This window comes from Homalodisca vitripennis, chromosome 4 (assembly GCF_021130785.1).
Source record: "Homalodisca vitripennis isolate AUS2020 chromosome 4, UT_GWSS_2.1, whole genome shotgun sequence".
In the NCBI taxonomy this organism is placed as follows: domain Eukaryota; kingdom Metazoa; phylum Arthropoda; class Insecta; order Hemiptera; family Cicadellidae; genus Homalodisca; species Homalodisca vitripennis.
The window spans coordinates 181710070-181736038 of record NC_060210.1 but is presented as its reverse complement, the minus strand read 5'-3'; the positions used below and the strand labels follow the sequence as shown (position 1 = coordinate 181736038).

Here is a 25969-nt window from a genome sequence, read left to right as displayed (position 1 = left end):
ATCCATCATGACCCAAACACTGCCCGCTTTCGCCTTTCAGCTGTTTCTCCAGCAACACAACAGCTGACTATGAAGCCAATCGCCATTGGCTATTGAAAATTAATTGAATTTGAATGTCGGTAGACATTATTGTGATGTGAATGTAGCCTACGTTGTACACGATTAGTTGTAGTATATGAATGGCTTAGGTTGATCAGTATTATCTGGGTACAAAGAAAATTAAATCGGGAGGCCGCATATCACAATGAGAAGTTTGTAATTTTTGTTACTTCTATTATTCAAAACACTTGTTTTATTTTGTGCTATGTAAGTCATATTTCTACAATTTATTGATTTATTATTTCTGCCTCTGCTGTTAACAAGACGTCCTATAAAAACATAGGCCTGGGCCATTTTAGGGAAAAGAATTGCAAACTAAGAATATGTTACTAATGTTTTATTTAATCTAACAGGGAGGTAGGTGAAATGACATTACTTAATTTATGATTCTAAAATAATGTTACAATGACAATCCAAGTTAGTAATAATAATTCAACATTTTCATTGATATATTAATAAAACATGCAAACATTTCGATCCAGGTTCTTAATTACTAAGGCCCTATTATATAAAATGAGGGGAGAGTATGATAAGGAGACCCAGTGTTTATATCGCTTAGTACTTCATATATTGAATTATAGAACTGTCAATCAACCTCAGTGTAGTTAGAATACTAAATAACAGCAGTTTAAGACATAAGGGGATTAGAGTACGATAAGCGGAACTGGTTTTTTTAAATCGATTAGTACAATCATCACTTGATATTCATGTATCAAATACGGGTACTTTGGGATTATACCGACCACACCCAGACATGAATCGTTATTTCACATTTTGTTTCTACTGATTACTAGATTAGCGTAGAACAATATTTCGTCAATATAAAACAGGAATTGTCTTATCGCAAACACCTCCCCATCCTCAGACAGAGGTCAAAGTCGAGCGTCTAGTAGATAACGTGATTGCAGAGTCTCGCCGCCCGTTCAGCTGGTGCATCGCTTTGTTGTACTTCCGTGTTTTACCTCTACATTTCTCCAAACACAAAAATTCAACAAAAACAAACATTTACCAAACTAAACTTTTTATTAAAAAAACACTCAAAACTTGTTTTTATTCTTGATCACATTCCGCCACCCAAAATGCGAGTGCCTCCGGCCATCAGCGCGGGCTTCGACAGCACCTTCGGTGCTGCCCCGCGCGCTGATGTCGACGAAAGAAAAACATCCCTCGAGATAGTACCTATCAGTAAAATATCAAATTCTAGAGGGGCTAATCAGAAATATAAATTGAATTGTAATGGAAAGGCAATGATGTACCGTGCAAATCACGTGATGCCGCGCGGCCTGCCGTAATCAGGATTCTCGAGAAAGATAAGATAACAGCGACAACAATACCGATCACAATACCTGGAAATACTTGTAAGTTTGTAATTTTGTAATTGAAGAGTTGTTTTTTCGTTCTATCATGTTTGTTTCTATAAATTTCTATTTTTGTGTTCTTCATACTGGTGTGGTCGGTATAATCCCAAAGTACCCAAATACGACCAACATTCATATATGTTCATAAACATTCATTGTTTATATGTTCATGCAACATATCTATAGCTATAGTCACAATCGTATTTTAAATTAAGATAACTAAATATAATGCACATAGTGATAATCTTATAAATAATAATTGAGCTGGAATAAAACTCCTAATTAATAATGGAATGATAACAACAAACAACATTTATAACAGAAAATATGAAATATGCATAATTATTTATATATTTTCTCCTATGTAGCAATGATTAACCATTTTTGAGAAGTTGTTGAAGCATCTTCTCTAGAAAACCATACTTCTCTTCTGCACAAATACCCACATAGATGCTCTGCAAGCAGGTCGGCTGATATGCCACTTTTTAAACTTCGTTGCACGGTCCTCCTCCATGAGTTTTCAACTGTCTGTTATTATCTGTAAAAGAAAATACGTTTAATTATATGAAAAAGTGTTTATAGTTGATACAAGTTAGTTATTGTTCAAAAATCAGTATTGGTTAGTTATTGTAGACTCTTGGAGCAACTGGAAAATTCTTTAAATGTTACTGAATGTTAATAAAAACACTACTTTTTTCCAAATTGTTTATTTTTTAATGAGGCCTTTCAAAACCAAAGGTTTCATCTTCAGGCAACTCCACAAATAAATATTTACACATTGTTTGTTATAATTAATATTAAAATAACATATGGTGTAAAAATGTAAATACAAAAATTTTGGAAATATTTCAGCCAGTATGAAAAGTTAAATTTGACTAGAGTTTAATTTTTGAGTAAATTGAGAAGAAAGAAGATTGGAATTTTCTTAATATTGGTTCATAATATTGGAATTGGAATTCATAATATTGGTTAGTTATGTTGAAAGTTATAATTAAGTAATATCGTATAACAATATAAAAAAACCAGGTTGGCTTATCGTACCCTATCCCATATTTACTTGAGCCACTTCACACTATTTGTCAAAATTTCAACTGAAAATAAGAAAATAAATGCATAGCATATTAATATAACAGATATAAAACAGCAAAGCCAAAATAATAACTGAAATTACATTGGGAACACCTCTGGCCATTAGTGCAGGCTTCAGTTGTGCCCATGGTGCCACCCCAACTTCTCGCAAAATAAAAGAGAAACATTTTCAAGATAGTCCTATAATTCATGCTCAGATCACCTGAGAAAGACTAAACCGAAATGCCCCTGGCCATGAGTGTGGGCTTTGGCGCCACCGGTACTTCTGGCTGGAAGAAAAAAAACACCCTTTAGATAGTACCTAAATTTATATTAGATGGGGGCTTGTGTTCACTCTACCCAAAGTTTATTTTATGTTAGAAAAGTGTCCAAACAGCCAACAAAAGAATTAAAGTAATAACATTTCAAACATAATTAAAATAAAGTAATAAAAATAACAGAAATTTATAAAATATTAAATGCACCCTCAGCAACAACAAAAAACAACAGTGCATCCTCAGCTGGATGACAGTGGCCACCACATTTTAACTTACACGTAAGGAAAACCTGTTTAAAACTCCTTGTCGGACTAAAAAATACACAATTTCTGAACTATGAAACAGAACATCCACTACACTCATATTGATCACAAGTTGTACCATTTCACTACTTGTTGAAGGTAACTCCATTGTTCTACTTACAATCTTCCGAGAACCAAAATTTACTGAAGAAACCGAAAACGTAATGGTTAATGCTGATGCCAAAACACAAAGCACAACGTCTTTATTTAGAAATATACAATGCAGAAAGGTCTGACCAATCACAAAATAGATAAAAATAATTATTTAATAACGAGATGCTCAAATAAGATGCGCAACGCTAGAAAATGTTGCAAAAATATAGAGAAAGAGGAACAAGACAGAGCACAGAGAGAAATGTTAACATTGAGTTAGAATGTGATGAATAAACATCAATTAATTTTCACCGTTGAGGTAGAACCTGTTGCAAAAATGCTTGGACATCTAAAATTCCTAGTACTTTGTTGGCCTGAGTGTTGGTATCCCGATTATCCCCTCCACCAATGCCTATCCCTTCTTAGCTTGTTATCCACTCCACCCAAAACACTGATTCTCCTCGGTCCCCTACATTGATAGACTATTTGAGATATAACAAAAATTTCAAACATGCAATTATGGATTGTGACCGCCAAAAAATTCTTTTTGGGAATACTATTTTAATAAATTGATAAAAGTGGTTTGAGATCGTTATTGCTGACATGGCTAAAATGTAAAGTACAACTGACAAAAGTAACAGCAGTCTTTTTTAAAATTTATTCACTAACCAATACTAATAACTTTTTATTTTTTTGAGGCCTTTCGATAACAAGGCTATCTTCATCAGACATATCACAAGAGTTTGTGATGATTTATTATAGTCTACATATTTAATTTCGATAAAGATAGATTTACAAAAACTACTTTCTTCATTAGGACTCAAAACCTGAATACTAGATGTCTTATTTATAAATTATCTTACTTCATAACATACGTCTTAAAAATAAAAATGAATCGCAAACTGTGTTGTCAGACGCTAATATCGAGAACGGCTGGACAAATTGGTTAATTTTTCTTGTAAAATATTCTTTGAAATCTGAGGAAGTTTTATATGAAGAGTAAGATTTGAAAAGTTACCTGGAATATTTTTGAATTGAAACATAAAATTGTAATATTTATGTTTCATAGCCAAAAGTTGACTAACACTAAACAGCTGTTGGCACTTTTAACTGAAGTTCAATAAAGTGGCTAAAAAATCTGTTTAAATTAAAATTTTATACAATATTTATACTTTACTTGATTAGTACTGTAATGAAAATGGCAAAAACAAATTTAATATCTAACTTTACGAGTGAAAAAAATTTTTGTTTTTACTGCTTACTACAAATAAAGCAGTTAGTTTCTGTTATTTAAGATGTTTGTTTTTTTTTCTTTTTATTTGTTATTGCTCAGACATTTATAAAATTGTATCAGTTATATAAAGTCATTTATTGTTTTTAACACGTTTTAAAATACCTCTATTGATTTTTATTTCTTTAGATGAAACAAAAGTTACTTAGCAACAGATCTTAATGTACTTCATCGCTTTAAATAAAAGAACTCAGATTTGAGTGCAATAGGCATAAGATATTCTGGAGCTGCTGTTTATTCGATGTTTCTATCATTAGCTGTTCGCTGAGAACCTCAATGTGGGCCATGTCATGTCACAGTTAATCTGCTCTAAATCAGTTAATTATTATATAATGTAAATAATTTTGGTGTCATTAATAAAATCCTTTAAAAAATGTTATTCTTGTCTTTCCTAAGTATAATTGCTGGTCTTTAAAATATTAACAAGTTTCAATGGCAACCATTTGAAAATATTGAAGATAATATCATAATATTTTTTGCAGTAACTGGCCTTGTTACCATAAACATTTGACTTAAATTTGGTATGATATAATTTATTAGTTTTAAAAATATTAATTTTTTTATAAAAAACATATAGACAGAAATTAAGCACCAGATACACATGTGCATATGGTGAAATGTGTTTTTCTCGACCAGAGCAATAATGTGTTTTACTGTATCTTCGTCCAGGGAGTTACAGGACACCCTGTATAATAGCAGTTGTCAGCACTTCATAAGCAATTTTTTGATGACTAACTAGGACATTATTGGCATGTACTTTTCAAATGACACACCAAACACGTTTGTGATAGGTGATGCTTACTGGAAGCTATTCCAATTTCCTGATCCATTTTCAAATGACTGGATTTTAAATTTAAAGAGTAGTATTTTGAAGTTTTTATAAAGTACCAATTACATAAAATAAAATTTCTCTGTGACATTCATGATGTTTAACAGGATAGCGCTAATGGTTTCAATAGTCATAGTCATAGTCATAGATCTTTATTCAAAGCTGTAATATTATAAATACAGTCAGAATAGTGTCACAAATACAGATAGACTAATATCATCACAGATACAAGTTAACCTATCTAAAACCTTATGTTAACTTAACATAAATATTGTTAAATAACACTTGAATTATTTGATACTATTGCAAAAGGATTAATAAAGTTGAACATTTATAAAGGAATTAATAAATGAACACATATTCTCAGAACTTAATAAACACAGTAACAAAATAGGCCTATACCACTGTTTTTTCATAGATGACATCTTTGTATTATTTAATTGTTCAGATTGGCAGTTAAGCATGTTGCACAATTATTTGAAAATATTACACCAAAACTAAAATTCACCGTTGAAATAGAAAAAACCAACAAGCTAATTTTTTGGACTAACATTAAAGAAGCATAACAACAGATTTGATTACAGCATATATAAGAAACCAACATCAAGCCAAACAATCCATTCAAACTCCTACCATCCAATATGTAAAAAATTTGGTGCCTACAACTATGACAAACATATTATAAAAATGTACCTTTAAGCCCAGAAAACTATACCAAGGAACTTAATAGAATAAAATATATCGCAAAATCCAATGGTTTTCCTCACAATGTGGTTGATAAATTGGTGAAGAAACACATAAAAAATAGCAAAATTGAAGTGAAAACGTCCAATAAAAAAAAATGTATGTGTTAAATTCAACCACTCTGTACAAAATACTATTGCTAAAGAATTAAAGAAACATTACATAAATTGGCCTTTAAAACAACAAATAAATTAAACAACATATTAAAAACGAAAAAGCAGGTTTGTGATGTATCAGACAAGACTGGAGTGTATAAAATAAAATGCAAAGACTGCCCCAAAAATTACATAGGACAAACCATTAGTTCGTTTAAACAAAGATACAAGGAACACCATCCCAATGTCAAATTAAATAAACAAAGGTCTACTTTTACCTAACATCTATTGGACGAAAACCACAACATGGATGCAGTAGAAAATGGTCTAGAAGTAATAATCACTGTAACTTGGGCAGTTTACTATCAACTTTGGAAGAATACGAAATTTGTTCAGTTTTTAAAAGTGACATCAGCATTGACCTGTTGAATGAAAAACTACATTACAAATCCAATAGCTTATTCAACACTGTTCGTTATTAACAGTGGAAAGGACAAAGCCCCAATCAGAAAACCTGATTGTAGTGATAACACCACATGGGGGACATAACCAGAGAGTGACGTTACCTAATTCCAGTCGTCCACCTGTCGTTACCACTGCAGTCTGCAGGAAACATTGTGCACGACCGTGTTTTGTGTATATTTTGCTAGTGGTATATATATACCACTATATATATATATATATATATATATATATATATATATATATATATATATAGTGGTATATATATATTGGCAACCTTTGGCCAAATCTTTACAGTCACACATAAAGGACACCAATCACTTTATTGACAGACTTTCTGAAATACCCCAGCCCCTGGACGGTGAATTAATTTTGGCTACAGTTGAACGTGGAATCATTGTACACAAATATTCCTCATGACGATGGAATAAGAACTGTAGAACATTTTTTAAGTTTAAGACCTAGGAATTCGAAAACCTTCTACTTCTTTTTTATCTGCCCTAGTAACCTTTATACTTACCATGAATAATTTTAGATTTAAAAACAAAAAATTACTTACAAATGAAAGGAACCGCAATGGGAACCAGAATGGCACCTTCATATGTAAATTTATTTTTGGGACTTCTGGAACAAAATTTTTTAACATCTCAAAATTTAAAACCGTTAGTTTGGTTCCGATTTATTGACGACATTTTTATTATTTGGCAACATGGCATGGATAGTTTAACACATTTTATTCAACAATTAAATTCATTTTCAGTTTTAAAATTCACTTTCAATATTTCTAAAAATCTTGTTACGTTTTTAGATGTCGATGTGTTTTTAGAGCAGGGACACCTTAAAACGAAAATCCATGTCAAAGATACAAATCCAATGCAGTATTTACATTACTCAAGCTGCCATCCTGGTTACGTTAAAAAATCTATTCCGAAAAGTCTAACTATTAGAGCAAAGAGACTCTGCTCTAATAATCAGGATTATTATTGTCACACTGAAAAATTAAAAAATGTTTTTAGAAATAGAGGATATCCTAACAAAATTGTAAATAATAACATGCAAAAATCAAAAAACTCTACTCCTAGGAATTATAAAAACCAAGGAAAATTTATTACCACCTATCATCCAAAATTATACAAAATTAATGGTATGATAAAAACTGCACACAATATTCTACAAGCTTCACCTGTAACCAAAAATGTGTTTACTAATCCACCTAAAGTAATTTTTTAAAAAGCCTCAAAATTTGAAAAACATATTAGTAAGACCAAAACTACCCTCTGATGAGCTAACTCAAAATTTAAACAAACCTTTTGGCTGTGAACCCTGTTTTAAGCCTCGCTGCAAAACATGTAATTTAATAATAAGTTCAAAACATTTCTGTAGCAACACAACGAAAAGAAATTATCCGATAGTTGGTAAAATGACTTGTGAATCCAGCAATGTCATTTACCAATTGTCATGTAAAGACTGTCCGAAGGACTACATTGGTCAGACCATAACTCCATTGCACATTAGAATGAACAAAAATCGCAGCGATACAAATCTTAAAATTAAATCAAATCCTATTTCGGCCCATGCAATGGAGCATAACAAAAAATTCGATGAATGCTTTTCTCTAAAAAGTATTAACAAAATTCAGAACCCCCATAAACTTAAAATAAAATTATTTAGAAATAGCTCATCAGAGGGTGCTACAAACTAAACATCCGGATGGTCTAAATTTAAGGTACGGATAGCAGTATGTATAAATTACACGTTACAATTTTAATTTATAACATTACACATTTAACTACAAATTTAATTTATAACTTTATATTCCTTGTATTACGCAAAATTATTTACTCTTTGTACGTAATTCAAAATTAGTTTTATTAACATATGACGTTTCTTTTGTTTATTATTTTTTGTTGATATATTTACTTATTTACCTACTGTATATCTCTTGAAAATGTCTTACGACGAAGTATAGAGAATTTTTATGTTCTTTTCTTTTATTTTTTTCTATCTTATTGAAGATATATATATATATATATATATATATATATATATTATATATATATATATATTTATACTGTGTTGTGTTGTGTAATTTTAATTCTATTACAAAGTCATCCACTACCAAGGCTACTGAGGTCTGACGATGAAGGTTAGCCTTCAAAACATGTCACCATAACTATTAAGACAACATGAATTTGGATTGAATTGATGGTAGGATATAACCAATTATATTTTTAGTAATTAAAATGGATCCTGGACTAACCACAATGAATTATAACGGTAGTTTTTTTGTTGTAAAAGCATTTATAGTGTAATATGATGGAGGCCTACGATGATTAAAAAATGGAAATAACCATATATCAAGTATAAACATTATTCTAGTTTTTATGGTAAAGGGTTCATAGGTCAAGCAAAATTGTGAGTTGCTCTTATTATTCAGGTTTTTGTTGAGTTTGTTTATGCCCAGATTAATAAAATTAGTTCTACAAAGGTATGACTATCTATAAACCTGATACAGTGCATTATATGACCTTGCTTTCAATCTCTATTACCTTGCTTCCATCTCTGTTTGCTGTAGTACCCTATTTTCTTGGTTCAATGTAGGTGTTATATAAATTTATTTATACATAATTGGTATAGTATGTCTCTTCAGTGCAAAACAGTCTCACTGTCTCCCTTTGATGTTTTCCTGCAATAAAGAGTTGCTCTCTGTGACTTGTGCATTGCTTTGTGATTAAATTTGGAATAATCACGGCCTCACCTGTGATTGTTTGTTTGTTCAAATTATAGTCAAAAAATCAATGGTTCATAGAGTTATATTGGTGCCGCTCACTAAATGGTTTGTTACTGCTGCTGACTATAATAAAAGTCATATAATACTACTGTCATTACTATTTACAGCACACTGTGATAGATTATATTTTTTTTCATGCAAATGTACAATTCTGGAATAAGTTGTCTTATAATAAGCAGTATTTCATTCTAAAAATAAGAATATTTTCTGATATCTATCTGTCCACTTGATTGATTTTGTGTGATTGAGTATCAGATATCCAAACACCTAAACACACAAATGTCGTTCTTCTTCACCTACTTTTCTTTTTTTATATTAATGAGGTATATACATATATATATATATACATATATATATATATACATACTGTATATATATAAACTGTGTGTTAGTTGAAATATTTTCATAAACCCTGCAATTAAACATTAGATTACTGTAGTTTTGTTACGTAAAACTAGTTCTGTAGTTCAGTCCAGTTTCAACCCTTATATTGTAATTTTGCCACTTTTTAGGTCATGCCACGGACACGTAAAAAATCTTATAGACAGAAACAAAATGCTAGACGTAAGAAATTACAACTAGAGACTCCTGAACATAAGGCTCTCCGACTAGAAAAGAACAGAACACGAGCAGCCATAAGACGTGCTGGTGAAAATGAATTACAAAGAGAAATTCGCTTAGCAAAGGATAGAGCAAGACAGAACACTGTTAGAGCAAGTCGAAGATCTACTGAGAAATCTGTTTATAATAGACTAAAGTTTCTTGAAAATGATTCTACTTTTAATGAATTAACAATAAAACAAAGTCTTGTTTATGAACGATTAAAAGCGCAACGAGAAGCAGCTGCTGTAAGGCAGGCTGAGCGCCGTCGCCAGGAAACTCCTGAGCAGAGAGCTATCCGTCTAGAGAAGGATAGGATCAGAGTGGCTATGTCTCGTGCAAATGAGACTGAAGAAGCAAGAGCTATTCGTCTTGCCCGCCAACGTCATCAAGTTAATGCTGCTCGTTTGCGTTTGAAATATAAAGCTCAGCTACTACCTGGGCAGGTTGATACTATTAACAGTCTACAAAATAAACCAATTTTTGATCCAATACATAAGATGTTTGAAAACCAATTTAATAATCTAAATAATGACAATTTTATTGAACAATCAAGAGCAATAGCTGAATTTCACGGAATATACCATCAACTTAAGACCTACACTTCATTAAGGTAATTTTTTTCTGAACTGTCATTGATTTAAACTACTCGTCTTGATTAAAAAGATTTTTAATTTGTACCATAATTATGTTACAGCAATTATCCGCAGATAATATCAGAAAGTTGTGAAAATGAGGAAGCAACATTTGAAGATTACCCAGAAAGTGATGCCAGCCCTGTGTAAGATTTTTTATATGACTTTAGCTTAATAAATTGTCGCCTAATGAACTGAGCCTTGAATGTGGTTTATATATTATCTAAACTTAAGTTAAATGATTCATAAAAGTATATTGTCTTTGAAGTTGACATTTTTACCAATTACATTCATTTTTGGATAAATAAATAATTTTGTAATCGTAATTTTTATTATAACACGAGGTGATTTTCATTTTAGTGGAGGTTTGATTTCTTGTATTTTGTAACAAGGCGGTAATAATAATCTACGATAGAAATATCAGCCCCCCACCCACCCCCCGTCTCCCTACCCCCCACGCCCGTGGGAGATTGTTAATAAATGCATCATCTGGTTTACTGTTGTAAAAAATTAAAGATCAAAACAACTCCTTCCCAATCGGTCACACGTCACCCTAAACCCAATCTCTCTTCCCCGCCTGCCCTTCATCTCACCCATCCCATCTACTGTGTGTTCCGTATGCGGTGTGCCACGTCCCCCTTGCCCTCCCTAAGCCTGTCCCCCCCAACTATAATTCACCCACCACCACCGCTTCCGCCATGAATTCCGAAGAAGACTCCCCGCTTCCCTCACAACTCCTCGCAGCCACCCTACCATCCGCACCTGCGACCCTCCCCCCCACCCCCCCCCTACCTCCCCCCTCCCCCACCCCGTGTTGTAACCGCTGCGGCTACTCGCCTCCCCTCCCCCATTAGGACGCCACCAGTAGCCATTGCTGTGTTCCTCTTAACCGAAACACCCCCAGCACACATTTCCCCCCTCCACCCCCCCTCGCCTCCCACCGCCGCCGCCCACACTCACACCGCCCACCCTTAACTCATCCTCACTCCCCCCCCCGTTCTCGCAGCTGAGCTGACTATATAAAACTACAAATAGGCTAAGTACCAACACACATTCCCCCTCACCCCGTCCCCCCTACCCTCCGCCCCAGACCTCGTCGCCTCCCCCGGCGCTATATTCCTCCACCTCCTATACATCGTCCCCCCCCCACTCACCGTGACACTTGGCACCTCCCCATATTCGTTCCATCTTCTCCCACCACAGTACTCCTGCCTCCCCCACCTCCCTCCCCACCCCTCTCTTTCCCCCACCAAGCCTCACGAGATCGACCGCGCCCTCCCCAGCCCCCCTTCCCCGTTACATCTCCTCTATGCCCCCACTACCCTCCCCGCCCCTCACAATCCCCCCGTACGCTCATTCTTCACTCAGGGGGGGTGTTCGTAGGCATGGGGGGGGGGGGAGGATACTACCCAACCCCACCACTCCTACTCACCCCTACCCACCCCTCCACACCTCAACCCACGCATCTCCCGCACACTACCCTACGTACCTAATCGCTCTCTTCTTGTGTGTGTCTTGGGGGGCGTGCGCCTAATTCCACCTCACACCCGGCACCCCACCGCCGTGCGGACCTCCTCCTCTCACTCACGTCAGTGTCCTACCTTCCCTCTTCTCCCGCCCGCCCTACAATCCATGCCTCCTACATCCCCCTCCACCCCCTAAAATCTTGCCCTTACCCCACCAACTCCCCCTACCCCACCAACAAACCTCCGCCACCATCACAATATATATATATAACCCAGCTGGATCTCTGTGTGTACCGTTGTGTTGCGGGAGGGGGGCGGGGTGGGGGGGCCCGGGTGGCACCATCACCACCAGCACCCAGGGATGGTCACCACCACAAGCCGTCCACCCCCCCCACACCCATCCTCTCTCCCTCCCCCCAACCCTATCCTGTCCACTTCACACCCCCTACCCTCCACCGTTGCATACTACACACCTCTCTCTCTACCTCTCAACTCTCCTGCCACGCCTCCGCCCCCTTCCGACTCAACCCCCACCCCCCACCCCCATTCACCACAACTACTACTTCATTCGTGTAAATCCCAGACACCTCTCCCTATTCCACTACCGTGTGTGTTAGGTGTCATTTCATAGATACTACTTATATTCCCCCCTCCCTCCACCAGGCTTTAAGACTGTAACAGCACCCCCATCTACCCACACCATTACCCCAAAGTAAACTACAGTCTCAGACCCACCCGGCCACCCCTGAGACCCACCCCTCGGTGTTAACGACCGACCTCTCACATACAACTGCTACTCCCCTACTCTACCGAAACCCTTATCCAGATCCCGCTCCTACACACCTATCGCAACCCCACATCACCTCCCCAACCAACTCTAATTTATACAGTTTTTGTGTGCACCACCTAACCTCTCTCTTCACCCCAATCACACCCCTTCCACTCATTCAAACCCCGCTCCCTCACAGCCTCTAATCGATCTCATCCTACCAGCGAGCCGCGACCCCCCAAGAGATAACCACCAAAGCGTAGCCCCGTAATGTACCTCAGCATCCAACTATCCCATCCCTCGGAACTTCAGATACGCGAGGACCCGATCAAAAACGTGTAGAAGCAGACCCGACACCTTAATGAGGTGGTCGATATTAGTCAGTGAGACTCTTAATAAACAACAATCAGAAAAAGGAGCTTAACAAATTTTGGCGACGCGCGCGCGCGAGGCGCGCGTGATGACACACACCAGCCTTCACCACGCTGCGCGCGAGCGCTCGCGAACGAGCATTTTCGGATGAAAACCGGAAATTCCCAAGACGTGAGATACAAGATGAACTGTAAGAATGAGACAATACAGTATGTGACGTATGCTCCCACAATGATCCCTACGTTTTGTAAACACAACGGTAAAAATATCCCGATTGTATCCCATCCTACCATCTATATTGGTGACAAAGGATGAGTGCAGAGAGAGGGGAATGCAGGTTTGAGGGCTTGCTAAAGTGCAAAATGCTGACCATCACAAAAGATCTTTATCATTCCCAGTGCTTTTTTCATCCAGCTAGAATGGAATGACAAATTAATGTTTGTACTGTGCAATTGTCTGTGGCGAAGGAGCTCAAAAAACCTGATGCGACTGTCCAACACGAGGTGACGAGGGAAGGGCGGTGATTGGCAACATTGGGACGATGGATGAAGTTACGGCGAAGGCAGTTGAAAAAAAGGCTCATAGTAGTTGTTGGAACATGTACGAGTCTGTGGGAGTACAACGTAGCCACTTTTCGAAACGGCCGGATTGTTTTACAGACTTTAGTCGACAAATTTCTAAAGATAAAACAAGGAGGCGTCCGGCTATCCCTCAATGGTGTCAGACAGACGAAGAAAAGGAAAAATATGTGCAGGATTATACGACACCACGAGGGAGTAAACGCTTGATCCGTCAAAAGATTGAGAACACAAAACGAAGGCCTCCGCTCTCTATGCAAAGTTAATGCTTAACTACGTTCTGGCGGTAGGTTTGGGCAGAGAGAGAAAACCAGACAACAAAACGCTCATCACCAGAGACCCTGAGGAACTGTTTAAAGCTGTGTATGGATTCATAGCGTTGCCGTAAACAGAAATACAGGAAATCAACGATGACGTTGTCCTGGTAAGACTGGCAACATTTAGAAGAATGCTGTGGCCGAGTCATTAGTGCCACTGTAATACGTTGTCCTTAGCTTGCCTACATACTACAAGTCAAGCCCGTTTAAAGCTTTTATTTGATCATCTGGAGGTCACTGGGTAAACACAAGTATTCGTACTACGATACACTAGACAGTGTTCATGTGTACGTATAGCAAAAATGGCTTGTTACAGAGTAAAATACGGCGACCTCACCTAGGGCAGATGACAGGACGAGCTTGGCTAAACGACTACAGGTCCCGGGAAATCTCATATTGTAGAATTTAGTTTCCGGTGGTACCAAAGAACGACACAGCTTATCGCTGGTTTTTTCCACACAACAAAAACGATTTTGTATCTGTCTGCAACATCAAGGGTCTCACATTCTTAACCTAAAAAAACACCTTTTCAAAAAATCATAAATTTTGAACAAAAACTTAAAGAAATGGTTAAGCTTAGTGCGAACACCTGGGTAACATACTCGATATTGAAGAAAACAGAATTCAGGATGACACAAAGTCCAGGCAAATAGTTCCCTGTCAATCAGAGACAAAGGTTTTCAAACAATTACAGGTCCAAAACGCAGGACGCGAAGGTGAAGTAGTTGGAACCCTGGCCTTATTGGTTTTATTGTAAAAATGTCAAAAAACCAGTTTCGATGGTTACCTTATAGCTGCACCAATACAGAATTAACATGTTAACAAGTTAATGAGTCTATTGTCACAGTCGGAATTGAGTCTTGGGAGACGAAAATGAGACACAATAATGAATTAAATTTACCTCCTGTAACTGTGAATTCCCTTTAGTACGTACTCCATCCAACCAATCACCATACGACACGGAAATATTCTGTTCTCTCATCTTCCACACCCGAAGTATCCTGATTGCGAATAAAATCCGCAAAATAACTACTAAATCACTAGCACTGGAGACCAACGGATGACGCAGAGGATGATTCGTGATTACAGTGGTATTATTAAAAACGTATCAACGACGAGAAACGAGTATAGGTGGAATACGCCAACCAAGAATAATTGGTAAGTCACTCTGCACGGGAAAGCCGAACTCAGTACTGAGAGCGGGATACACGTGGCATGAACGGACGCCTCTACTAGCACATAGTGGGTTCAACACATGTTGTGACGCACTTCCTGCTCTGCGTTGTATTCGCGGTTCCAGAGACCGGGGTGACGAGGAGGTTGGTCTAAACACACGACTAGAAACAAAACTTTTCCTTCGGTCGTTACGAGGTGTGGTGTGACTCATGTTAAGGTCGCGAGGACTCACGCATGTAGATGGGTGGAGAAAACCTTCACTGGGACGGGCACCTCTAGCGTCCACACCAACCCTGTTTAAAAGCGCTCGAAACCCGAGAGTGAGTAGAGGTTACGTCGCAGCAAGGTGTTTATCCATGATATGTAAGTATGCCAATAAGGCTAATTTCAGCCCACTAATCGATTTATGCAACCCCGAGAAAAAGAAAAACAGAGAGAAGAGAAAGAATAAAAATAAGTAATAACCCCTCTGCAGACTCTAGATTAATATAAACTCTTTCGAGAGCGCGGAGGGAGAGGATCTACCACACAACTACAAAAGGGAATATACGTAACAAACTCTCGGTCTTTATCGCTGCTTCGAGAGAATACCCTTGTTTCCCAACGGACAAGGAAGGGAGGTGGGAACTCGTACTGTCCCATCACAGCATTACAGGCGTTGGTTGGGGGGTATTCTGTTATGGGTATTTCCCGGTCGGCCGTATTGGTTGACAGTACGATCAGAAAGTGCTTGACAACCATCGGATAGTGCCAGGGGGATAACGGCAAGGAAAAGCATAGAACTAGCGTCCTTTTCGGGAGCATGCCACGGTCATACAGCGGTGGAGGGCTGTAGAATTTAGGGGTGTTAAATATAAAAGATTACTTAGATATTCATCAATTTGCGTAATGGACAAGCGTCAAGCAATACGATAACCGAGCTACACAGACCGGCTCGTCCGCAATTTCAAAGTAGGGTCCGTGAGGCGTCTACCTTGAGAAGGTAAAAGACGAGATTTGGTAACCAAGCGGACATCTTGTAAGAGATGCTACCGTAGACGCTGAGTGAAAAACAAAGGTTATTAAAGTGGGAAATACATAACTTACGGACATGATAAACTTGCTTTAAACAAAAGTTTGCTTTTGCTGTACCGCTCAAAGAGATAAAACCGGATTAGAGGTAAAGCGAGGAGCGTTTTTAGACACCAATTTTGAAGGAAGCATAAGAATGGAGAGAACTTTCAGACCGATCAGGGTAAAAGAAATGGGTTCAAACATTCATGTTTAAACAAACTGATGACGGACGTACGAAATAAATCACTATAAACACTATACTTCATGAGCTTAAAGCAAGTATAGTAGAAACGGCTCAATTCGGACGCTACAAAGAAAAATATGTGGAAACTGTTTACTGCTAGACGAGGTAAATACGAGTGGCTCTCCATGTTACCGTAGAATAGTTAAGGAGTACAAACGCGTCCGCGTTCACACAGGTGCATCGGTATGAAACCGAAGGATGTAGAGGGGAAAAACACAGTAAAAGCTTATTCTGACAGCGTATGCGACAAAATCGTAGAAGCAAATAAAGGGACAAAAACAGCAGATCGAGTCGCAAAGTTCAACCTTGAAAACGATAAAGTAAGAATTACGCCAAAGTACAAGCGTTGTTTTTTAAAAAAGGGTTACAATGCCGAACTGGACGAACACAGAAATATTCACAGGTGGTTTCGCACGTGAAACCAGAGCAATCCAAAGACCATAAGCATTCGTGATGGACTCCTAGCGGGACTGTGTTTAAAAGGTGGTTTTTACAAAGAGGAACTAGCCAAAGCAAAAAAACTGGTGACGTTTACCTAATTGAAAAAAGTATTAAAAAGAAAAAAAGATGAATAGTACATGTTGTTAGATGGACAGGTTTCGATAAAACAATAGGGGTGATCACGATGGATAGGACAAGAAGCATATTATCTGAGGACTATAATGGTTCCGTCCGAAGAGAGAGAGAGAGACAGAGCGACTTGACTGGTGACAAGCTTATATTATATAACATAAGATAACTTTACGGATGCGCAGTCAGTAACAGCTGGAAATGCGTGTCGAGTTCCTGAAGCAGTCTCTGGAAGCTAACCCGTTGTCTAATTTAGTAGACCGGTATGTGGGTGGAGTGGGGAGATCTTGGAAAAAAAAGCAACAGCACGGGTCTTCTCCCTACCAAACTCTTATAACGCTGTATTATTTGCAGGGCCTTCTAATTGGCGGGTTAAAAACCAACGTGCTGTTTCAACCTCATTGTTTGAACTTCCCAAACAGGCCTTGTTTACTGGAGAACGTGTACGTTTTTTTTCTAAATCACTTTTATGTCAACCACAAGATACCTAAACGTTTCTTGCAAAGGTATTGCCTAAAGAGATTGGTTACTTTCCTTCAGATGGACAATATACAACCGTTTATAAGGTTCCTAGCGAAGCCAACACTGAGACCGCATTTCCATTCATGGTTTTCGACGACAGGTAATAGCGTAGTGAAAAGCATGACAACATCCGCGCTGTATTTCACTATGGGCCCGTCACAAACAATATCGATGTTTTCTATCTTGGCCAAACGTACAGCAGGATCCCCAAACAACTGATACGAGACAATGCAAATTTTTTAATACTCTTTAAACAGGATGACATGAATCTTAAACACGTGTACGCTGATCACATCAATACAGACATGCCGTATGACTCTTTGAAAAAACTATGCACTCTAGCGTGGAATGACAAGCATGGATTTCTTGTCATAGACAAGGATCGCGACCTTTATAAGGGCAGATACCGCGTTGGGGTTGACACTTTCCTTGAGTCACTATGAGTACGCGGATCTATTACTACAACGACGTTAGAAGGTATGCAGATGCCGGTTGCGGTGGTATCAAGAGACTTACAAAGGTAAGCTCTAATCTTTGCACGTGGTATTACGCAGATAAGAAAAGGTTTTGCGGTAACTATTGCAGTAGACGTGGTGCACACGGTCATGCGTATAATAGACTTTGTTGGGTCATAGAAGACCAGGTTGCTACAGCAGGAGCTTACCGCCAATAGTGCTGTTGATGATTTCATCTAGCCAGCGTATATACAACAGAGATAGGTGGATAGCGTTTATAGCCGAGTGATCAGGAGAAGAATGTACCTATTGAATTGGTAATTTACCATGAGGACATGCTAAACGGTACGGTGCGTGAACCCATGAACCTACTGTCTCGTTTTAGACCGTTCCCCGACCTCTTTGGCAAGCCGATATTGAAACTCAGTAACAGTCCACGGTAGTTTGAACTTTACTCAGATATACTTAAGGATGTTGAAGTATGCTTGTGATATACCTTATGCCACTAAGTGTATAGTGTTGACCTGAGCGCAGTATACCAGTTAGATCCCCCCGTTACACTCTATAGACGTGCACTGCGGTTCGCGGTGTTACTTAAACATAAGTTACAATGTAAGTTACGGCCCAATGCCTAGTAGTGTAATGGGAAGGCGGGGTAAACCGTTTGCTGCAGTGAACAACATATGTCAAGGACTGTACACAGCAGATTTCTTGAAAATTGCATTACCCACAGTACCACTGCAGTGCGAAAAATTCGGCATCTCTTTGGTAACGAAAACCGTGAGTATAAAATAACGCAACCATACCTGTTTAGAAGCTGGCATGAATTTACCGGCGCAAACTCGGATGAGTTTCTTCTTCTAAACTCATATCTGTTGCACAACACTAACGTTGATCGACCTATTCAACGTTTGAAGGAATATATGGACAGAACAGTGTCAAACGATCAGTATACGGTCGCTGAGATCCCTCAGTGGCGGCACGGTATTAAAAGAACATTTATTTTTAGAGATATGACGCTACGAGAACGCATACCCAGATTCAATCCTGAGACAGACAGATATTACTACGGCCTACCATTGACCTCTGGTGTTTCACTTAAAGAAGTGATTCGTTACATTAGGAAAACACAAGAAGCGGGCATATGTTTTTAGACAAGTAGAACTGCCATGAAGAGGGTAAGGTTTTGACGATAAGAGTGGAGGTAAGGCTAGTTTCGCGGTATGACGAGTGCAGATTATTCGATACTTCATCATTTTTCGAACAGATGAGGAAATCCTATATAAATAAACAGATAGCAGGCTGTGGGTTCAGTGTCAATCATGACGCGAAACAAGAAGCAGCTTATGACGGAGATATCAAAATTAAAGAAAGCTATAAAACAAAAGTATAATCGGTTTAAGCGGGGTGAATTGGAGTCCGAGGAGATGTTTGAAAAGCAATACAGCCGTTGATCAAGGAATTGCGTGACACCAAGGAGACCCGCACTTTACACACCGATGTCAAGAAGGAAATCAAGAAAGAGGAAGATGATGCAGATGATGACGATGATGAAAACTCAGAGTTTCTACCAAATGTATTTTCTTCGCCTAATCTTCCCCATTTAAAAACCCATCGGTCTCCACTAGACTTGATTCTGGAGCAGAAGAAGTGTTTGAGACAGACGACCAAGGTGATGGTGGAAACAACGAAATTACAAAAATGCTCTCAACACCTACGGGTCTACAGACGGCGTCCCAATATATCGCCGACAAGCTTTGCTCATCCGTTGACCAGAAAGTACATGCAAGAGCTTATGAAGGATTTGGGTGGGCGTTCATCTAAAATTGACCATCTTTACGGTCCTCGTTACGAAAAAAATACTTTAATGGTTGGCAATAAGGAATTGCAGTTTGATGAGGACGGTAGTATTCGAATAGATGATGTGGCGTATAAGCCACAAGAGGGTCTGTACGAGTTGATTTTCAAGCGAAATACCGGATGATGAAATCTACAATGACGAAGACAAAATCGCTTACAAAGATATACTGAAGAAAACTAGCGCTCATAAAAGAAACTATAACCCAAATGGAGTTATCAATCGCAACACGTCGCTCAAGTATAAGTATGTAATTTCAGACTTATTTCCAAAAGTAGTTAAGGGTTCTGGAGCTGACAGGAAAGCTCATAGTGTGACTAAATCACTATCAGATCCGATACGGTTTACTGGAACGATCCAAATGAGTTGTGGCGACCGTCTTAGGCTGTTGGTGGCATCCGCTGCAGCTGGAAACACGAACCACAAGAACGAGATTTAAATATCATTGAAGAATTGAAAGAAATCAAAGACTATATCAGGTGATGGTAACGCGAGATTCAGATCATTGATGAGATGGACCGTCAATAAAGTTTGGTCAGAGGCCACAATCTCTGAAGAAGCAATGACATCCAGAGAGTTATGAATACTGTAAAACAAAAAGCTAAAGAAAGATGTAAGAAGATTGTACTCTCAAATTGCAATCTTCAGAATCAAGCGCTTATTCAGCAGGATCAAATAAACAGCTTACAAAATACAAATGAAGAAGCTATAAGACGTCTAGCAGTTCAACTATTTCACTGGATCAACAAGATACACACTACCGTACCTCCAGCTCGCTTCTCACGCCGTCTTAGATGCTGATGAAAACTCATATATTGACTGGGATAAGATATTTATAAAGAGCAATGTACAGGAGGAGTCTTCATCACTTGTAAAATGAGTTGTGGACAAGTTTGGACGACGCTTTCAAGCGTACAAAGGCTAAACAAGGTCCGAAAGGCGAGGGATTCAATGTGACTGCCGAAGGTGACTATGACGTGCAGAGAAAACGTCTGAGAAATCTAGGGAACCCTGAAGATGAACTAGACGCTGTTAATCTACAGACGTTGATCAGTAAGTTAGGAGATCTGCAGACCGAAATGATTACTTTAACCGACAAGTTAAACAGCTTGAAAGATTCGCAAGAAAATTCTATGAAGCTTTTAGCGGTTCAATTGTTCCATTGGATCAATAGAGTACACAGTACCGTAGCTGTTGGTAGGTTTCAAGCACACTTTAACGTTGATGCACATACATATATCGACTGGATAAGATATTTATAAAAGAGTAAAGTTCGTGACTCGCCATCACTTGCACAATGAGTGTTGACAAGTTTTGGACGGCGATCCAGGCAGTTTGGAAAAGGCGGGTTAAGGGGACCAAAAGGAGATGGATTCAAGCTGACGGCCGAAGGTGACTACGACATTAACGGGAAAACGTCTAAGACATGTAAAAAGTCCAGAAGATGATCTCGACGCCGTAAATCTACAAACGCTGACCAGTAAATCGGTGATAATCGGGAAAGATGGAATTGACTGTCGGAAAACAGAGATTGAGCAATATAAGTAAAGCTACAAGACCATACGATGCTCTACCACTCGCTCAACACTGGCCGAACACATACCGTCAAAAGATTTAAAGGATAAATCTTACAAGTTCCAGCGCTTTAGATTACATCAAATTGGGGAGCCTAAACAAAACGATGACGCGTTAACACTCGGTTACTTCAAAAATACACTATCAAAAAAAGGCAGGATGGTTGGGAGCTTGGAAACAAAAGGCTAAAGCTAGTGGCCGATCCTGTCGAGCTTCGTGACGCTGTGACGCTCAACTATTTCAACGCAAACACAGTTACAAAGAAGCAAGACGGTTGGGAGTTTGCAAACAAAAAGTTAGGGTTAGTTGCAGACCCTACCGAAATGCAGGATGCTGTGACAATGAAACTATCTCGTTCGTGTCTTAAGTGAAGTGTTTTACAGTTTCTATATACGTCTCGCTCCTCCTGGTGATAGTGTTTAGATCGGTCGCTAAGACCTGTGGATTCGTTCAAACGTTGTTGATCCGTTTTTCTTAAACGCCAAAACGAAAATAATGAGATCGGAAGACTAATTATATAAACTGTGATTGCAAGCCATACACTGCAGTCTGGTTTTTGGCCACGGCGCGGATAAAATGGCAAAGCGCAAAGGGTCGTCCGTCAGACGAAAGCGAACCATCGGAGGAGCAGGAGGTATTATCTCTAGTGTTATTAACAAGGCGATTGACTTCTACCTTTTGAAGCACACATCCCTGGCTATTCTTTCTGCGGACCTGGCACATTTTTGAAAAAAAAGAATCGCTAGGGGTGAGAAGGGGGTGAATTTATTGGATGATGCCTGCCGTATTCACGATATACTTACGATAAATACAGTGACTCGGAGCATCGCAATCAAGCAGACAAAGAGTTGGCAAAGCGGGCCTTGGGATAGAGTAAAAGCGTCAGACGCGACTTTAGGTGAAAGAGCAGCTGCTTTAGCGGTAACTGGTGCGATGAAAGCTAAAACGGCTTTCGGTGGTGGTGGTGGTGGGAAGAGACGAAGGAAAGTTGTTAAGAAGAAGAGCGGAAAGACGAAAGGTAGGGGCCTTTACCTAAAACCTTATCCCAAAGAGGGGAGCTGGTGTTAGAAAGAAGAAGAGGAGTTGTTGTAAAAAAAAATCTCGATCCCGATAAGACCGTTGACAAATTTCGAGTTGATCCACTACGCTAAACAACTAAGCATTCCCAATTTTAGAGGGGTGTTTATGCGTGACACGTTACCTCAAACAGGGCCCAGAAAATACGAGTCAGCTATAGTTAATCTGGACTCAAGTTACGGTGACGGTACTCATTGGGTTTGCTAAGAAAACGCCGGCATAATGTAAGCTATTTTGACAGTTTCGGAAATCTTCGCCCTCCTTGGGAACTCATATACTATTTCGGACCCACCGCTGACATACAGTATAATTATCAAAGTCGTCAGGGGTTTGATTCAGTTGTATGTGGACATCTGTGCTTAGAGTTTCTCAGCGGAAAGAATGTTTTGCCTGAGCGGGAAAGGTTCAAGAATAACTTGTGGACGTATTTCCTCCATACGACACCAGTGATGGCGATTACGTAATTGGGATTGATAGATCCTGAGCACGTTCAATTTCTATTCCCAATATTGAAAAGAATGTAAACGATAAATTTTTATTACGGAAACCATGATGAAGTGATAACGTTTGAGGAAGGTTTCTTACGAAGTAGAAGACATTGCGAATTATATACAGGGGAGGACTACCGGAGGGGGATCACAGTCCGCTTGAATGCAAATAACAATACTCTTAAGACCGAGATTAAAAGCAACGTGCAGATTGATTTCAGCAAGAAAGGCACAATTGCATCGATATTGGGCTTCAGCAAAAAGGTGCTGCAAGCTAATAAAGTACACACTTCAGACCTGCCTGTGAATATTCTCAAGGTGAACAGCATAAGAGTTGAGTGCAACGTTGTTCGCGGCTCGTTTGATAACGGTGTAGAGAGTCACGTTATTCACGAGTTCTTTCCACAAGTAGAGCCGGGGTATAAAATAGTCGAGACACCCTGGTACAGTGATTTATTTAACCGCTCAACATTCAGAAGGTGCACACCATAAACTGTCGAGCTTAAAGATCAAGACAACAATCCTGTGAATCTCAGAGGTGAAACGTTATCTTTGAGGTTGCATATAAAGAAAGTGGGTGCTCATGGGTCTAGTATTTAAGGAGGGTGTGAACATAATTTCAGGTCATTAGACCGTCGCGCCTGATAGTGGTAACTTCTGCTAACGCAAATTTCTTGCGCTCTCTTGGCTTTAAAGTTAACACCGGCGCAATTCGTGAAAATGCTCGATATAGAGAGTCCCGCTGAGTACAATGAAAATCATTACCGGACTGGAATATCACACACATAATCCGTATGCTTCAACCACGTTTAATAATAACGATGAAAATACGGATACCAATCAGTTATCAGGATTTAATAACAGCTCCTTTTGAAAGCACACTACACGTTGTGGGTACAGTAAGCGGTAAGAAAGCTGACGGTACAACAGATGCTAAAGTGTCTCTGGTTAACAACGCGATCGCTTTTCTCTTTGATGATATCCGATACGAGATTGGCGGTGTGGAAATTGATCGCACAAAGAATGTAGGTATAGCCAGTTCGTTAAAAAATATATTATCAGCTCGTGCGGAAGACGAAAATAATCTGGAAAATGCATGCTGGTTCGGCCCCGGTGAAAAGAAAGAAATGAACAAATTCTCATTTTCTGTGCCTTTAAGGTTGTTGTTGGGATTCGCAGAGGATTACAAGCTGAATAATTGTGAATGTAAAACACAAGAGTTTGATACTGCTGCGGTCGGCGACAGATGCCAACGCTATTATTAGCGATGACGCAGCGACCCACACGTTGAAGATCACCAATCTGTACTGGCGGGTGCCTCACATCTCTGTATCCGACTTGTTTCGTGCTAAAATCGCTACGTCTAGTTTGAAAAAGATACTCCAATACATATACCGTTTAGATCGTGGGAGTTGCACGAATACCCTGTACTGCCGCAAACTGAACGTCAATCATGGACTAATAAAAACTTCTTCTCAATTGGAGAAACCACGATACGTGATTGTAGCTTTCCAGACAGAAAGGAAAAACAACTTAAAGAAAGACATGTCATGTTTTGACAGTTGTAAGTTATCGAACATCCGCCTGTATTTAAATACACAATATTTCCCTTATGACAACATTCACGGAGACACCGCTATATTCTATGAAATGTTTGTAAGATTTCAAAACTCCTATTATGGCGATTTAGGCGGTCGTCGGTGGCCTGACGTCAGTCTGGACACGTTTAAAAATAAAACACCTCTGTATGTGATTGATTGTTCACGCCAAAATGATTCGGTCAAGTCTGGAACCTGTCGATGTGCGGCTAGAATTTGAGGCTACGGAAGCGTTCAAGGCCAACACCACAGCCTACTGTCCTACTGCTTCATGACTCGTATTTCGTTTACACAATGCTCAAGGGCACGGTAAAGAAGATGATGTAACGTGAATAAAACACGATGCAAATGACAGAATCTTTTCAGTTTCAAATTGTGACGCCACGATGGAAGGTTCACGGAAGATAAATATTGTCCTTGATTTGGTCGGTGAAATCCGTAGATTAATCCGCAATCACCAGTTAACAACAATGAAACGGACGAGTGATGGCTACATGCATTATTGCGAATGTGCGTATACTGCACCGGATTGTCAAGATGTACCAGACACTTGTGTATGTGTAATGATTGACAGGCGGAAAGATGAAATATTCAGACTGTTAAATGAAATTTACGATAACACTGTGCAAAACGACGACGACGATGTCATAGAAGATGATAGTGACTATACGATATCCTCTATGGAAGAAGGGGAGGAGGAGGAGGAGGAGGAGGTATGTAATTGTATAAGCCAGTGACTAATACGTCAGGTACTTAATGGTTTGCTCAAGGTGTACAGAGTCACATTCGTGATCATGGAGCGAAAGAGTGAAGACATACTGGCTACAGTCGCTGATGCTGTGTTCAAGGAGGAGGAGGAGGACCAGCTGGTGAGTCAACCAATGGAAATAGACAAGGTTAAATCAGTCCGTAAAAGCTCAAAACGAAACGAAATCTCCCCGAATCTAGTTACCAACGGTGTGTTTCTAAAAGTCTCTTTACTTTTTGAATCCTGATTGTTCCAAATACTTGATTGTAGGATTGTTTGTTGATCACGAACAATGGTGTCGGTATCTTGATGAAAGGTAAAAGGGGAACGTTTGCGTTTTGGAAACCTGAAATTGTTCAACATTCTATTAGGGTGCGCGAACCAAATCACCGGACTCTTGGAATCGACAGGCGTGCATAGATTCAGTAGTTCTAAAAGCGAAAGTGGAGAGAATATGG

The 25969-nt window shown here is 39.0% G+C and overlaps 1 protein-coding gene across 4 annotated transcripts; it reads left to right on the top strand.

Annotated features, from left to right (window-relative positions):
- Positions 1-66: 66 nt before the first annotated feature.
- LOC124360731 (SAFB-like transcription modulator) lies at positions 67-10864 on the top strand. 4 transcript variants are annotated; one of them, XM_046814586.1, is made up of 3 exons: positions 67-251; positions 9923-10623; positions 10708-10864. In XM_046814586.1, exons 2-3 carry the CDS (start codon positions 9926-9928, stop codon positions 10793-10795), a joined length of 786 nt encoding a protein of 261 aa, XP_046670542.1. In that variant the 5' UTR covers positions 67-251; positions 9923-9925; the 3' UTR covers positions 10796-10864. The 4 variants fall into 4 exon arrangements, with proteins under 4 accessions (XP_046670542.1, XP_046670541.1, XP_046670540.1 ...); XM_046814585.1 differs by having other exon boundaries at positions 69-306; XM_046814584.1 differs by having other exon boundaries at positions 92-456.
- Positions 10865-25969: the final 15105 nt, after the last annotated feature.

Bases quoted from the DNA above. Each gene is read 5' to 3' on its own strand.
- LOC124360731 (XM_046814583.1), top strand. The intron at 10,624-10,707 runs GTAATTTTTTTC...ATTATGTTACAG, and splicing joins AAGACCTACACTTCATTAAG to CAATTATCCGCAGATAATAT.